At 44.0% G+C, this 16,593-nt stretch overlaps 1 protein-coding gene across 1 annotated transcript in view; it reads left to right on the top strand.

The window, feature by feature from the left end:
* The window catches only part of ADGRA3 (adhesion G protein-coupled receptor A3), a 134,207-nt gene that overhangs the window by 62,394 nt on the left and 55,220 nt on the right, over positions 1–16,593 (top strand). Inside the window, exon 9 of the mRNA XM_077815799.1 lies at positions 13,567–13,768. Coding sequence (XP_077671925.1) covers positions 13,567–13,768 — 202 coding nt within the window. The remainder of the gene's footprint in view (positions 1–13,566; positions 13,769–16,593) is intronic.

The following is a 16,593-nucleotide window of genomic DNA, read 5'->3' on the forward strand; positions in this document are numbered from 1 at the left end:
AGGGTTCAGGGCACCGTTTCTCGCCCCTGAACTACGGTATTAACTGCCCCACTAGTGTCCTAGAGGAGAGGAGTGGAGAAGGAGGGACTCGGGCCCGCCCTCTACTCCGGGTCCCAGCCCAGAGGCCCTAAGGATAGCGGGAAACCGCTTGAACTCGCGGTTCCTTCCCCTGGGCTACTTCCCTCTCCTGCCCTTCAGCTTGTGGGGCTTCCTGCCCTCCCTCTGCACAAACCAGGTGTCCCTTTACCTAGGGTCTTGGTCTTAGCCCACCGCAGCACTTCTCCAAACTCTCCTCTGCTTGCCTCCAAACTGCTCTCTGCTTCAACTCCTTCTCCTGTCTGATTGAAGCAGGGGGTTTTATCAGGTGCTCTAATTGGCTTCAGGTGCTTTAATTAATCTATAGCAAACTTTCTTCCCTCTACAGGGAATAAGGGTCCCTTCTAACACTCTCCTGCTGCCCTCTGGCCATGCTGTATCACACATGCTACAAAGAACTTGGATCACTGGAGAAGGTAGGATGCATATCAAGATCCTGGAACTTTGGGCGGTATGCAAGGCATGCCATATATTTTACCATCCATCCATTCTCATCATGTTCTCTTCATGTCTGACAACTACAATTTACTATGTAAATGAGCAAGAAGGCACAAGGTTCCCATGCTGTGCTTGGAAGCAGTGTGCCTCTGGAAATGGTGCATTGCCCACAGTAGCTTCTTGTTGGTGGCTGGCCTACCTACCAGGGACCCAGAACATGATTGCCGCTGATCTCCGCAGGAACTTTGCAATTGACCATGAATGTGAATTGTACGGCATGGTAATGGTGGACATTTTTGGTCAGTGGGAAGCTCCTGTCAGGGACCTCTTTGCATCTCACACCAACACCAAGTGCATTCAGTACTGCTCAAGGGGAGGACTCGATGCCCACTTGCAGAGTGACACCCTTGTTGTTGATTGGTTGGACCGGGTCAACTATGCCTTCCCTCCCCTACCACTTTTACCAGGCGTGCTTCACAAACTCTAGGAGAGGGCAGTGGTTATCCTGATCACTCCATTCTGGCCTCACCAGTTCTGGTTTCCTCTGCATGTCGAAACATCTTCCACTCCCGACATTTCTGGAACTGCTCACACAACACAATGGTAGACTCAGACACACAGCTCCACGGACACTTTATCTGGCAGCTTGGTTTTTGGATGGACGCTTGTGCTAGCACGAGAATGTTCATCGGTAGTACAAGATGTCCTCTTCAGTAGCAGGAAGGACTCCACGAGATGATCCTACCAAGCTAAATGGGTGCATTTCACAGAACAGTCTTGCCCTCAAAGCTGTTGGCATCCTGATGCTCTTAAACTATTTCCTGTATCTGAAGGCCTTTGGACTCGCTGTCAGCTCCATCAGGGTTCATGCAGTGGCTTTTAGCATTTTCCATCCTCTGGTGGAGGGACATTCAGTTTTTACCCACCTTTTGACTACCCGATTCTGGAAAGGCCTTGTACGTAAATACCCACCCATTCAGCCTATCACTTCTCAGTGGGACCTCATCCTAGTGCTTACATCATTAATGAACTCTCCCTTTGAACCCCTGGCCTCCTGCCCCCCTCTCTTTTTTTCCCATGAAGGTTGCTTTCCTGGTTGCTTTCACCTCTGCAAGAAGGATTGGCAAACTAGGAGCCATGATAGCAAACCCCCTTTTCACCATGTTTCATAAGGACGAAGTTTCACTGCGCTTGCATCCCAAACTTCTGCCAAAAGTGGTTTCCCACTTCCACCTCAACCAACCCATACATTTGCCAACCTTCTTTCCCAAACCACATGCCTCAAATAAGGAACGGTGGCTTCATACCCTTGATGTCCATAGGACTCTGGGCTTTTACCTAGAAAGGACAAAGCCTTTCTGGAAGTCTCCTAGAATATTTCTTGCCATAGCAGAGAGAATTAAAGGGCAGGCCATCTCCACACAGAGAATCTCAAAGCAGGTTTTAGGGTGCATTATGCTCTATCAGTTATTGAGATGGTCCCATTCCATGACAGCGTGAGCATCAACTACTGCTGCACTCCACTAGGATACTGCTTGTTAATCACACTTGGTGTAATACAAAAGGGACAATCACTCAAAGGAGAAGGGGAGGTTACTTACCTGTAATTGGAGGTTCTTCAAGATGTGTGGTCCCTATCTGTATTCCAATCCCACTCTCCTTCCCCTCTGCTGGTAGATCTGTGGTGGAGAAGCAACTGAAGATGATGTCAATCTGCCCCACCCTTTATCGCCTGGGGCAAAACCATGAGGCAATGCAAGAGCGCATGCACAGACTGAGGGATGCTATTACTTTGAAATGCTCCAGGTGCATTCTCATAACCCTCTTTGGAATACAGATAGGGACCACACATCTCAAAGTTACAAGTTACAAGTAAGTAACTTCCCCTTTCTCACATTTTTTGCAGGATTGTTTGGGTGCATCACACCCTTTTTGTTGCATTTTGCTCTGCCATTAGCTCACTTTCGCCTGACATCCTCTTTCCCTTGTCTTCATCCTTCTTGATGAAATACATAATGAAATTTAAGATCTGGGAGCTTTTTTAACTTTTATATTTGGGGGAGGGGACTGTTACTGTACTTTAATATTCCTTGGCCCCTCTTCTTCCACACTACTCCCTTCAGTTGAGTCACTCAATCTTATTTTGCCTCCCTGTTCTGTGCTGAAGTCCTGCAAGACTCAGTCAATAAGCCTGTTTATTTCATTGTAATGTTTGCTAGTTAAAGGTTTACACTGACTCCCAAAATAGCTACAGTCATGCAAGCATATAGGAAACTCTTTTGTTGTATTTGTCAATTTAAAAAAATTAGAAAGTAGAGATACATATAAAAGACTACATACCAGACAATTTTAAGATTTTTTTTTAAAAACTAGCTTATGCTTTGACTAGGGGAAAGGGATTTATTTGTATTTCTCAAACCAAAACTTCTAATGCATTTTTTATAATGTCTAAAAGTACTTTCACTGAGCTAAAATTCAGTTTGAGACATAAGTATTGGTCTAAAGGATACTTTGTATGGTCAAGCTCCATAATGGAATTACTGATTAATTCAATTATAATGGTGTAATGTGAAAATAAAGGAACACAGTAAAAATCTTCCTCTTAGAGTGATTGCTATTTGTTAGGGGAAATGTATTGTATTGGGGAATAGGAGTTTACTTCCTGTCTTGAGTCTGAAAGGTGAAAAAAATTGAACAGATGCAAGCTGTGTTCATTAAAAAACATACACAGTCATTTAAATCACTTATGTGTTTTTTATGATACAATTGTGAATTTTTCTTTTCTGATTTGCCATTAGAGGTAGAAACAGATGGTAAAGGCTTATTTTAAAGTGTACTCCATTAAATTAACCTGTGCTGCTCAGTGATTGTTCACAGTAATAGGATTTTGCCCCTCTGGAATTCACTGGAAGGAAATAAGGTTTCAGAAAATTCTCTTTCTATCAGGGGGTTCACTATAGCTGGGCTTACTATAGCAGACTTCCATTTGTAGTACTGAAACAGTAATAATAAAGAGGAATTTTTTACCTTTGAGACTATATGGAAATCAGGCTTTGACTCAAAGAGGAAATTATTCTGAGCAGATGGCTGTAAATGTTCCTAGGTGAATTTACTTTTATAGTTTTTAGTTTAGATGGATAGGGTACTGTTGGAAGTGGCTGGTTGTTTCTGCTTAGAATTTGTTTCAACACTGAAGTAGTAGACCTGAAATGTAGCTCTTGCCCAGTCAAAAAATAGCATATGCAGGATAGGGTAGAGAAATATTTATATTTGGTTCATTTAGTGGTAGTTTGGTTGACGTGTAAATTTATAAAGACCAGTTCAACATTGTTTTTGTAAATACAACTTTTACATGAGTAGATGTTGTTTAATATGTCTTATTCAAATAACCTTGAATTAAGTTAAGGAGTACTTGTGGCACCTTAGAGACTAACAAATTTATTTGAGCATAAGCTTTCGTGAGCTGCAGCTCACTTCATCGGATGCATTCGATCCGATGCATTGTTTCATGTTCTCTATGTATATAACTCCGATTCGATCCGATGCATTCGATCCGGTGGAAAATACGGTGGGGAGAGTTATATACATAGAGAACATGAAACAATGGGTGTTACCATACACACTGTAACGAGAGTGATCAGGTAAGGTGAGCTATTACGAGCAGGAGAGTAGGGGAAACCTTTTGTAGTGATAATCAAGGTAGGCCATTTCCAGCAGTTGACAAGAACATCTAAGGAGCAGTGTGTGTGGGTGGGGGAAATAAACATGGGGAAATAGTTTTACTTTGTGTAATGACCCATCCACTCCCAGTCTTTATTCAAGCCTAAGTTAATTGTATCCAGTTTTCAAATTAATTCCAATTCAGCAGTCTCTTGTTGGAGTCTGTTTTTGAAGTTTTTTGCGGATACAGACTAATACAGCTGCTACTCTGAAACCTTGAATTAAGTTATTACTCATGACAATTAAATGTAAATCATATGTATATCAAAATATATACTAGCTTTGTTTTGTTTTAATAAATCCTTCAGCTGTTTATGTTTAAAATAGTTTTAAGCTGACAGCATTCATATATCTTGAATATAAAAGATAACTTGGTTTGAAAATTATTACTTGCCAAAGATAATAAATCTGAAGACTGACTGACCCACTGGATTTATAAGATGGTAACCTAAATATAACTTTTTTTAAAAAGTACCTAAATGTTAGATCATTAAATCAGAATTTATTATTATTAAACAAATTTTGAGTTGTTTACATTGGGTTCTGTGTGAGGATTGTAGTTTACATATGTAAATATTTTAATTTCATTTTGGGGGAAAGACGACACAAGCTCATAAAACAGAATCTGCTTTTCCTATTTTAAATTCTATTTCATGACAGTTCATTTTTTTAAAAATCATAATTTCGACCTTTACATGGTCATCTCTTTTTAGCAATAAATGATTTTTTTGGAATCTTTTTAAAAACAGTGTGGTTGTTCAAATATGCTTATTAGCTATTGGATAAGTAGAGAAAGATATGCCTTCAGGGTCACTAGAAAATTAAAGGTGCACTAAAACTTTCATTTCCACTTAATGGCCTTGCTGGCTTTGCTGCAGGTGAGTCCTCCATGACTAGTAGCACATTTTCCACAAAAGAGGTTCAGATCAGAGGTCCTGCATGTTCTGCCTTGGTTTCATCAGCGAGAGAATCAAGCTCAGTCTGTTGGCTCTCATATAACTCAAACTGCAAGTGTAGATCTAAGATGGCTGGGAGATCCTGTTCTCCCTCTTGTGAGGCTTCCAGTTCACACACACAACTGGACCACTTTTCTGTTACCCAAGGTTCTCAGAACCAAAAGCAGTGGTAATTTAACTGTTTCTCTCAAGGCGATGTCAGGAATAAATTAATGGGGACACAGCTCTTCCATCTGATAAATGATTGGTACAAACCAGTGCTTTTATTTAAAACTACTTTTTTATTAAGTCTCAAGCACACACATACATATATGCTTTCACAGTAGGTTCAGAGCATTCCAGACATTTATATTTACCCAGAGTCTGAGATGGCTTCGAGTAATCAGCAACCACGCTTCCGTGAGCACTCCTTCCGTTCAGCTGCTGGGGAGTTTAGGTGCCAGATCCTTGCCCAAAGAAAAGCTACCTCAGACAGCTCCAAAGCGTATCCTTTTGCCTAATCTTTTATAGCTAGCAGAACACACAACTCATAGTGATTTCTAATGGGTCACCATAGTAACCTCTGGTGGGTCACCAATTCTCCTAATTTCAGCATACTATTCATTATCTTTTATCATTCAAGCATTTCTATTCATAACAATAAAATGTATATGTTAGGGGCACTTAACCAAGGTTGACTATCCAAACATTCCTTCCATTCTTATGGTCCGTTAACTATGTCCCATCCTCCCATTCTGTTTAGCAGAACTGAAAACATGCAGCTGTTTAACCTTGTCTTTCAGGACCTAAGATTATTCCTAGTTATGTGGTATTTGATTTTCAGATAGCAATGGCTGGACGCACACAAATGGCTGGACTGCAATACTGTCAAATTCTGGGGTTACAGTCCAAGTAAAAGTTTGCTCTGCTAAAAGGTTTTAGAGGAGTTCCCCCTTCTCCTTACCTAGTTTGATACAGATTTACTAGACAGTAGATTCTGAAATAGAGAGCATAAGGAGGATCTTAGTGCTTGGCTAAAGAACTCCTGGAGTTCCTAGCCTCCTTGCCCATTAGGTCCACCTGATGGAAGAAGTACAGATGTCCCAGATGGGAACCTGCCCTGTCTAAAGAAAGATGTTTGTCTCCTTGTTGGCTTCCACTCGTCTACAGAAGGAAAGGAGAAATAATATGCACTTCTTGCATAAAATATCTTTTTTGGAATGTCATAACATTTTCCCGAATGTGGGCAAGTACATCTAGGATTTTAAAACTGTGCTGGGAAAGATCATTTACCCATTACTCAATCTCTTTAAAGCAGTGTTGCTCCAACTTTTTGCAGTCTAACCAGTAGCAGAATCTGTCCATACCCCCATCCCCACTCCATTACTGCATAGCTAAGGCTTCCTTAGCAGCAGAGCTTGGGCTGAAGGCAGACCTGGGGGCGGAACCTGGGGATGGGGTCAGAGCTGGGGCTAGAGGTAGAGCTGGTCTGGTGGCAGAGAGGGAATGAGGGCAGAGCTGGGCTGGGGTTGGGGCTGGAGCAGGGGACAGTGTGGAGCTGGGCTGGAGGCAAAGAAGGAATGAGGGTAAAGTGGGGTTGGAGACGGAGCTAGGTGGGGGGCAGAGCGGGACTGGAAGTGTGGTACTTCCTCCCCGCCCCCTTGAATGTTCCTCCTTGCCCCATAGGGAAGTTCACCCTGCACTTGGAGAACCATTAAAGTGATTTGTTTTGACATCAATACATGTTTTCCATCCTGATTAAGTCTAAATGGTGGCATTTATAGAAATGGAGGTGGGAATGATAAACAACTCTAAACAGCTCCACACACTGTGTGAATGTTGATGGATGCACACATATTGTGGCTGGTTACAGGCCTGCTGTTAGGGGCATGAATTTCTTTAAGATAAATTTCTTTTCTTCTCCCTATTGGCTCTCGGCTACTGTAGCAATGACCCCAATATACAAATATCGTCTTGTTCTCTTTCCCACACTGCATCATGTCACCATAAAATGACGAACACTTCATTACCACATAATGTTGAGACCTCTGACTGCCACTGAAATTGAAGAGCTCCCTCTCCTATTTTGATGTACTCTGAAAACTGATACAGTCTTCCCCTTTGGACAACTTACTCGCTTTGGGATTCTTTTATGATACTATGGCCAATGTGGCCCTGAGATACCAACTATCAAATCCCCATCCATTTATGGATTGCTCCAGTCAGAGATTTCCACCTAAACCTGCTATATCTTCTTCAAAATGTGTGAGGGTAGACACTTTCTTTTCAGCTTTTAAATCTTCTTACCCACCACTGAAGAGCCTGGAAGGTGACCTTTGAAGAGAAGTAGGAATTTGATGATACAGAAGACCTTCAATGTGCGACAGAAGCTAATGTTACTCTGTGTTACCAGTGAAAATGAAAACTACAGCTGTAATGATCCTCAAATTCCACCTCCTCTTCTTTTGTGGAACCCCCTCTAATATGTTCATTCTATCCCTTCTTCAGACACAGAAATGTACCTTTGAAATTTAGACATATTTTGAGATGATTTTAAACTAGATATAGTTGTAATTAAATATGTAATCATTTACTGAACTATTAAGTTCAGGTCTAAATTTTTTTTACCTGCTTTAGGGGAAAATGGCTGGGTTTCAAACTGTTTGAAAACCAAAATGTTCCCTGTTTATCAATCTGCTAATTCCTAATTGCTGAGGCCTTGTCTACGCTACAAAATTAGGTCGAATTTATAGAAGTTGGTTTTGTAGAAAGCGTTTTTATACAGTCGATTGTGTGTGTGTCCACACAAATGCTCTAAGTGTATGTAGTCGGCGGAGTGTGTCCACAGTACTGAGGCAACGGTCGACTTCCGGAGTTCCTGCAGTCTCTGCCACCCATTTGAATTCTGGGCAGAAATCCCAGTGCCTAATGGGGCTAAAACATTGTCATGAGTGGTTCTGGGTACATATTATCAGGCCCGCCTTCCCTCCCTCCCTCCGTGAAAGCAAGGGCAGACAATCGTTTTGCACCTTTTTTCTTACCTGTGCGGACGCCATACCATGGCAAGCATAGAGCCCGCTCAGCTCACTGTCACTGTACGTCTCCTGGGTGCTGGCAGATGCAGTACTGCATTGCTACACAGCAACAGTTTATTGCCTTTTGGCAGCAGACAGTGCAGTATGACTGGTAGCCGTCGTTGACGTAGTCCAGGGTGCTCTTTTAACCGACCTCGATGAGGTCAGGGGCGCCTGGGCAAACATGGGAGTGACTCAGCCAAGTCATTTCCCTTTTAAGTTTCGTCTCATGGCGATTCAGTCCTACCGGCAGTGCACTGTCTTTTAATCTGCAGCCAGCAGAAGACGATGGCCAGCAGTCATACTGCACCGTCTTCTGCTGAGCGCTCAGGTGATGACGCTGGCTACCGGTCGTACTGCACAGTCTGCTGCCAGCAAGATGTATAAAGATAGAGGAAGTGGATCAAAACAAGAAATAGACCAGATTTGTTTTGTATTCATTTTCGCCACCCTCCCTCTGTGAAATCAACAGCCTGCTAAACCCAGTTTTGAGTTCTGTCCTTGAGGGGGCCATTTTGTTTCTTGCAAAGCTACCCCTTTTGTTGATTTTAATTCCCTGTAAGCCAACCCTGTAAGCCATGTTGTCAGTCGCCCCTCCCTCCCCCAGAGCAATGGCAAACAATCGTTTTGCCCCCTTTTCCCTAGATTGCCCCAGCAGGAGCAGATGCCATAGCACAGCAAGCATGGAGCCCGTTCAGCTCAGCCCAGCAGTTATGACCATTGTAAACACCTCGCGCATTATCGTGCAGTGTATGCAGAACCAGCACCTGAAAAACCAGGCGAGGAGGCGATGGCAGCGCAGTGATGAGGCCCTGAACACACTTTTCTCTAAAACCGCTTTCCCCCGCAATTTGGAGATCATGGTATTAATGGGGCAGGCTCATGCCATGGAACGCTGATTCTGGGCCCAGGAAACAAGCACAGACTGGTGGGACTGCATAGTGTTGCAGGTCTGGGATGAATTCCCAGTGGCTCCAAAACTTTCGTATGCGTAAGGGCACTTTCATGGAACTTTGTGACTTGCTTTCCCCTGCCCTGAAGTGCATGAATACCAAGATGAGAGCAGCCCTCACAGTTCACAAGCGAGTGACAATAGCCCTGTGGAAGCTTGCAACGCCAGACAGCTACCGGTCAGTTGGAAATCAATTTGGAGTGGGCAAATCTACTGTGGGGGTTGCTGTGATGCAAGTAGCTAGCGCAATCACTGAGCTGCTGCTATCAAAAGGTAGTGACTCTGGGAAATGTGCAGGTCATACTAGATGGCTTTGCTGCAATGGGATTCCCTAACTGTGGTGGGGCTATAGACAGAACGCATATCCCTATCTTGGGACCAGAGCACCAGGACAGTCAGTACATAAACCGCAAGGGGTACTTTTCAATGGTTCTGCAAGCACTGGTGGATCACAAGGGACGTTTCACCAACATCAACATGGGATGGCTGGAAAAGGTTTGTGATGTCAGACCTCAGCGAAACCAACATTCCCATTGTTATTGCTGCTTGTTGTGTGCTCCACAATCTTTGTGAGAGTAAGGGGAAGATGTTTATGGCGGAGTGGGAGGTTGATGCAAATTGCCTGGCCACTGAATACGCACAGCCAGACACTAGGGCGGTTAGAAGAGCACAGCAGGAAGCGGTGCACATCAGAGAAGCTTTGAAAACCAGTTTCATGACTGGCCAGGGTACTGTGTGACACTTCTGTTTTGTTTCTCCTTGATGAAAACCCGCCCCCTTGATTGACTCTAATTCCCTGTAAGCCACCCACCCTCCCACCTTCAATCACAGCTTGCTTGCAAAGGAATAAAGTCACTATCGTTTAAAAAACATGTATTCTTTATTAATTGATTATAAAAATAGGGAGATAACTCACAAGGTAGCCCAGGTGGGGTGCGGGAGGAGGGTAGGAGGGAAGCAAAAGGCCACTTTAAAACTTGAATGACAGCCTTCTGTTGCTTGGGCTGTCCACTGGGGTTGGAGTGGTTTGGTGCCCAGAGTCTCCCACCCTGTATTCTTGGGCGTCTGGGTGGGGAGGCTGTGGAACTTGGGGAGGAGGGAGGGCGGTTAAGCAGGGGCTGCAGCGGCAGTCTGTGATCCTGCTGCCGTTCATGAACCTCCACCAGATGCCGGAGCATGTCCGTCTGATCCCGCAGTATCCCCAGCATTTCCTCATGCCTCCTCTGATTTTCCTGCCGCCACCTCTCCTCACGTTCATCGGCCACCGTCCTGTACTCCGCTATTGTGTCCCTCCACACAGCTCTGTCAGTACTGGACAACTGCATGAGGTCAGAGAACATGTCATTGCATGTGTGTTTTTTTCGCCGCCTTATCTGAGAACCTCTGGGATGGAGGAGGGGGGCTTGAAACATTTGCAGCTGCTGGAGGAAAAAAAGGGAATGAAGTATTTAAAAAGATACATTTTACAGAACAATGGCTATACTCTTTCATGGTGAACAACACTATTCACATTACATAGCACGTGAGATTTTGGTACAAGGTCGCATTTTGCATCTTATATTGAGTGCCTGCGGCTTTGGAGTTAGATCACACACGCAGGGCCGGGCAACAGAATTCGGCTTACAGGGGCCCATGGTAAGCCATAGTCTTCCGGCTTCTGCAACCTTCATAACAGCAGCCCCCTCCTTTCAACCAAGCAAAGCCCGTTGAGCCCGTTTACTGCTGCAGTTTTCCTGTTAACGTGCAGCAGCAGAAACCAAACTAACGCCCTCCCCCCATCCAATTCTCTGGGATCATCACTTTTCCCATCCCCCCACCGTGTGGCTGGTATCAGGGAAGATCCCTGCTAGCCAAACGCGAACAGCTCAGCTCCAGTGGCCCTCCCTCCCCCACCGCGTGGCTAACTGTGGGGAGGATTTCTTTTTAGCCACAGGCAAACAGCCCAGTAGGAACGGTCACCTCTGAATGTCCCCTTAATGAAATTTCCCTATTTCAACCCGGTTACCATGAACAATATCACTCTCCTAAGGATAACACTGAGAGATAAAGAACAGATGTTGCTTGAATGCCAGCAAACACCGGGACCATACGCTGCCGGTCTTTGTCATGCAATGATACCAGATTACTTGCTACTAGCATAGCGTGGTAAAGTATCCTACCATGGAGGACGGAATAAGGCTGCTCTCCCCAGAAACCTTCTGTAAAGGCTTTTAGAGTACCTCCAGGAGAGCTTCATGGAGATGTCCCTGGAAGATTTCCACTCCATCCCCAGACATATTAACAGACTTTTCCAGTAGCAGTACTGGCCACGAATGCATCCCAAGTCCTCAGGGCTACTTAATCATTAAAAAACGCTTGCTTTTATAACATGTATTATATTTAAAAGGGTACACTCACCAGAGGTCCCTTCTCCGGCTTCATTGGCTTGGGAGGGTATTTCAGTAAGAGTGATAAAAAGATTCTGGCTGTTGGGGAAAACTGTGTGCTGTGTGCTCTCCCCAAGCTCATCGTCCTTCTCAACTTCCCCATGTGCAAAATCTTCAGCCAGGGCGGAGAGTATCCCATCCTCTGAGTCCACGGACAGGGGTGGGGTAGTGGTGGTGGGCCCCCCTAGAATTGCATGCAGCTCAGCATAGAAGTGGCATGTCTGGGGCTCTGTCCCGGAGCGTCCGTTTCATTCTTTGGTTTTCTGGTATGCTTGTCTGAGCTCCTTAAGTTTCACACAGCACTGTGTTGCGTCCCTGATGTAGCCTCTGTCCCTCATGGCCTCTGAGATTTTTTGAAATGTTTTGGCATTTCGTCTTTTGGAACGTAGTTCTGATAGCACGGATTCCTCTCCCCATACAGCGATCAGATCCAGTACCTCCCGTTCGGTCCATGCTGGAGCTCTTTTTCGATTCTGGGACTGCATGGTCACCTGTGCTGATGAGCTCTGCATGGTCACCTGTGCTGATGAGCTCGCCTGGCCAAACAGGAAATGAGATTCAAAAGTTCCCGGGGCTTTTCCTGTACACCTGGCCAGTGCATCTGAGTTCAGAGTGCTGTTCAGAGCAGTCACAGTGGTGCACAATGGTGGGATAGCTCCCGGAGGCCAATACCTTCGAATTGCGTCCACACTAACCCTAATTCGAAACGGCGATGTCGATTTCAGCGCTAATCCCCTCACTGGGGAGGAGTACAGAAATTGGTTTTAAGAGCCCTTTATGTCAAAAAAATGGCTTCGTTGTTTGGACCGGTGCAGGGTTAATTTGGAATTAATGCTGCTAAATCCGACAAACTCATAGTGTAGACCAGGCCTTAGTAGGTAGAAAAGTGTAGGTGGCAAGAGAAACTTAAATTGCTCATTCTCAAGAAGGGGACCATGTTTTAATTAAGTTCATGAGTTGGATTGATGGCCTTGAAGTATTTGACATGCCAGATATTTTTCATGGTTTTTAAATCTTCCATTGTTAGTATTGATGGAAATATGTTAATTAGCCTGACAGCTTAACTGTGTGTTTTAATACATCATTTGGACTCCTTTTTTGACGTGCTGAGTGAATAATCAACTCAATAAATGTTGCCATTTCATTTTTTCTGTATTATCCGATTGGTTTTATGCTTTAAAAAATAAAGTAAAGGTTAGAGATACAGAATTTTGTTTGGGGGGTGCATGGTCACAAACCAAATATGGGTGTAGAACATCGGTTTCCTTCCAAGGAAACCTTTTTTCTTCCTTTTCCTTGTCAGTGTAGAGGAGCGGTTGTCCTCACATGAAAATTAATTTCTATTCACTATGACAGCAGAAATTGGTGTGATAAGAGAATATCAAAATTGTGTTGTAGATATATGATGCTGGTCCAGTTGCTTTCTGCTCACTTTGAACTGTCTTCTGTTGATATCTGCAGCTGAGAATCAGCAGACAAATGGAGTAAATCTGAAAGTTACACTGACACATGTGAGCAGAGCAAGTAGAAAAGCTGCAGAGCATCTCATAGTGAATGTAACATCCAATTATAGAACACTTAATCTGGAAATCTTGCCACAAAAATTGAGTAAATTCCCATTTGGAACAAAATTGCCATCTTTTCTAATGAGTTTTTATATAACTTTTCTTTCTCTCCAGTGTGCAGACTGATGAAAGAATAGAAACAATAGAATACTGACATTAGAACTCATTTTTGTTAATAAATCCAGATACAAATTGCCTGAAAATACTGAAGGCTCGCCAATGTGGCCTTTTAAATAGTTAGCAGATATTTTGTTCTGAAGTGTCTTTTATTTGGTGCCATAGTGTTTAATTCTTTTTATTTACTCAATTTTTTACACTTGTCATGTAAATTTGTTTAATCTTTTGCCTTCAACTCTGTAGGTGGCCTAGAACATTGGCAGGCATTACTGCATACCTACTGTGTACTCGTTACTCTGCTGGCAGTGGGATATATCCTGGCAACTCTCAGGATGAGAGAAGAGCTTGGCGCAGATGTGACAGAGGAGGATTCTGGGCAGAAGAGGACTATTCTCGGTGCCAATATGCAAATGATGTTACTCGAGTCCTGTATATGTTTAATCAGGTAATTTGTACTTCTCTATCTTTTGTGAAACTATTTTAAAATAACTCAAATCAAGATCTTCAATGAAAATAAGATTTTGAAAATTTGCCTCTCCACTGCAATAGAGCTACAAGTCACAGAATCCGTGACTTGAGCCTCCGGCGCCTGGGAGTTGTAGGGCCCCACCACCCTTGGTGTCTGGGAACTGCAGGAGCCTGAGCACCCAGCTGCAGCGGGGCCGCCCCGCAGTCCCAGCTGCAGCGGTGGTGGGGGGACCCTCCAACTCAGAGCCTGCAGCTCCCCATTTTGTCATGCGTATTTTTAGTTAAAAAGTCACGGATAGGTCATGAGCTTCTGTGAATTTTTCTTTATTGCCCGTGACCTGTCCATGACTTTTATTAAAAATATGCATGACAAAGTCTTAGCCTTCGTTACAAAGTATCTAGTGTTCACTGGATCAATGTATACACCATTTGTTATCTGATCATGTCTCTTTATTAGCATTTCACAGCTCAGAACCTAACACTGGAACCTGTGGGATTACACAAGAATTTGGTTTAGCTTTCCTTTCAGAGGCCATCGGATATTTTAGTGAATTGGAGAATTCTGACAACCTCTGTAATGGGGTGCACTCACCTCTCACGGGCGCCCCTGGTCATCAAGTGTGTGCATGCTGCAGTTTTTTCCTCAATTTCCTCCATTAGTTGCCCTCTGTCGGCCGCTGCACTCCTCAGGCAGGTCTTCGGTGACTCAGTCCTCCGTCTGAGTTATGGACAGTCCATATGCCAAATTAAACAAACTTCTTCCGGGGTACATAATCCAAAATGTCCCCAATGTCCTGCAGCCCTCCCTGGGCTCAGTCTTTACCCAGTTCGAAAGGGCCTATCCTGGTACCCTTGGTTGGTGTGTCCTCCTCTGCAGCCCTCCCTGGGTTCAGTTTTTAACTAGTCCAACAGTGCCTGTCACGGTACCCTGGCTTGGTCTGGGTAGGGTGCAAGGCTCCTACTCGAGACTTGAGCAGAAGCCTGAGGGCATCTTAACTAGGGACTCATTACTTCTCCTAGAGACCTCAGTGACCCTAGCCTTCTTGCTGAGCCCGCAGTTCGCTGACCACCAGCTCCCCACTGAGTCAGTCTCAGTGCAGCCCCCTTCTCTGGAGTGCCAAAGTTCTAATTCTCTTCCTTAGGGCATAGCCACTTCCTCCCAGTGGCTGGTGGGGGGGAACTGGTCTCACACACTGCATCGCATCCCAACCCAGGGACCCTTGCATAGTGTAGCAGCCTTGCACTATGTCCCTTTACTAATGGCTGCTCTACATTTCCCTGGCCCGCTTCCCATAGCCCATTTTAGTTGAGTCCCAGCAACAAGCCAGAAGCTCCTTCCTCGCTCCCCCGGTCCCTGCCAATAACTAGTCCCGACAGCAAGCCAGGAGCTATTCTTGGGCTCCCCCGGTCCCTGCCAGCAACTGATCTGTCCATCCCTTTCAGCCCCTGCAGCCAGCCAAGGAGCACCTCTTGCTCCCCCAGTCCCTACGAGCAGACTGAACTCATGCTGGCCCTGCACCTCCTTTTATAGGGTCCTGCTGAGTCCTGATTGGCTGCTCCCTGCAGCCTCTCTCATTGGCTGCCTCCCCTGCAGCCACTCTAGCCCACTTGGAGGACCTCTCTACTGCTCCTTTCCTGGGATGGGTGTTGAAGGAACCTGAGGCCTCTGGGCCTAGTCCACCCCGTCTCAACCTCAAACACCCTCCCCAAAATGTAAAAGGTTACTCTAGCTGTCTAGTATAGCACTGGGTCAGACTTACTGAATTCTGAGCTGTTCTTGTCTCCAATTTAATCACACAGACTCTTGGAACATAACTTTGTTATAGACACAGTTTATTGATTCTGTAAATCATTAATATTTATTTACAAATGCAGATACACTTTAAAAATAGAGATATTAATCATACTTAAAAATATACCATACATTTTTTTACCCTAAAGGTTTTGTGTTTTGAGACCGTTTCAGGCTCTGTCTAGATTGTAGTGCTTTGTTCTTTGCTATTTGAGTTGATTTGACAATTACTTTGAGTTAACTAACACTATTGTAAGTGTAATTGTAGGTGCTCTGCATGATGAACCATAAATGTTTGTGAAGTGTCACTTACATTAGTTAAATGACAGTCATTCACCCAAAAACTGGGGATCTGGGTTTGAAAAAGAGTGGTGAGTAGCTACAGCAATCAGGAATTTGCAACCTCTAATCAGGGCCTAATATGGTTCTCTTTATGCCCACTCTCACTCACCAATGTTTTGTAAGAATGTTGTAACAGATTATGCCTAATACTTGAAAAGAATTTCAAAACATCACTGCATAGAATATTGAAATGGACTAATACTCCTTTTGGTGAATTATGAACATTTACAGATGGAAAAGCTGGAAATCTGACATAAGTATAGACTTAAGTTTCAGTAGTCCACTGGAAATTAAACGTTAAGTAATATGAAAATGATCCAGGATGTGGTCAGCCTTAAATCTTATTTCACTTAATCCTGTTTATTCTTTGTCCCAGAAATATTCCATTAAAGAAAATGAACAAAAAGTGAAAAAGAAAAGAAGGAAAAGCCTTCCTAAAAATATAGAAGAAACTTTAATTTTGAAACAACTTGCAAATTAATGCTGGATGAAAGAATTACACACACATAGCACTGGATCCTCTCAAGTCTAAATGTGCATTTACTTTTAACAAGTAAATAAACCTACAAGGTTCATTTCCTTGCATGTTTCTCAAACCCAGAATCACTCATAATTGAAACCTCATCCAAATAAATTACTGAATTTACCTGGGAGTTGCAGTCAGCCAT

The sequence above is a fragment of the Eretmochelys imbricata genome, chromosome 4 (assembly GCF_965152235.1).
Source record: "Eretmochelys imbricata isolate rEreImb1 chromosome 4, rEreImb1.hap1, whole genome shotgun sequence".
Lineage (NCBI taxonomy): Eukaryota > Metazoa > Chordata > Testudines > Cheloniidae > Eretmochelys > Eretmochelys imbricata.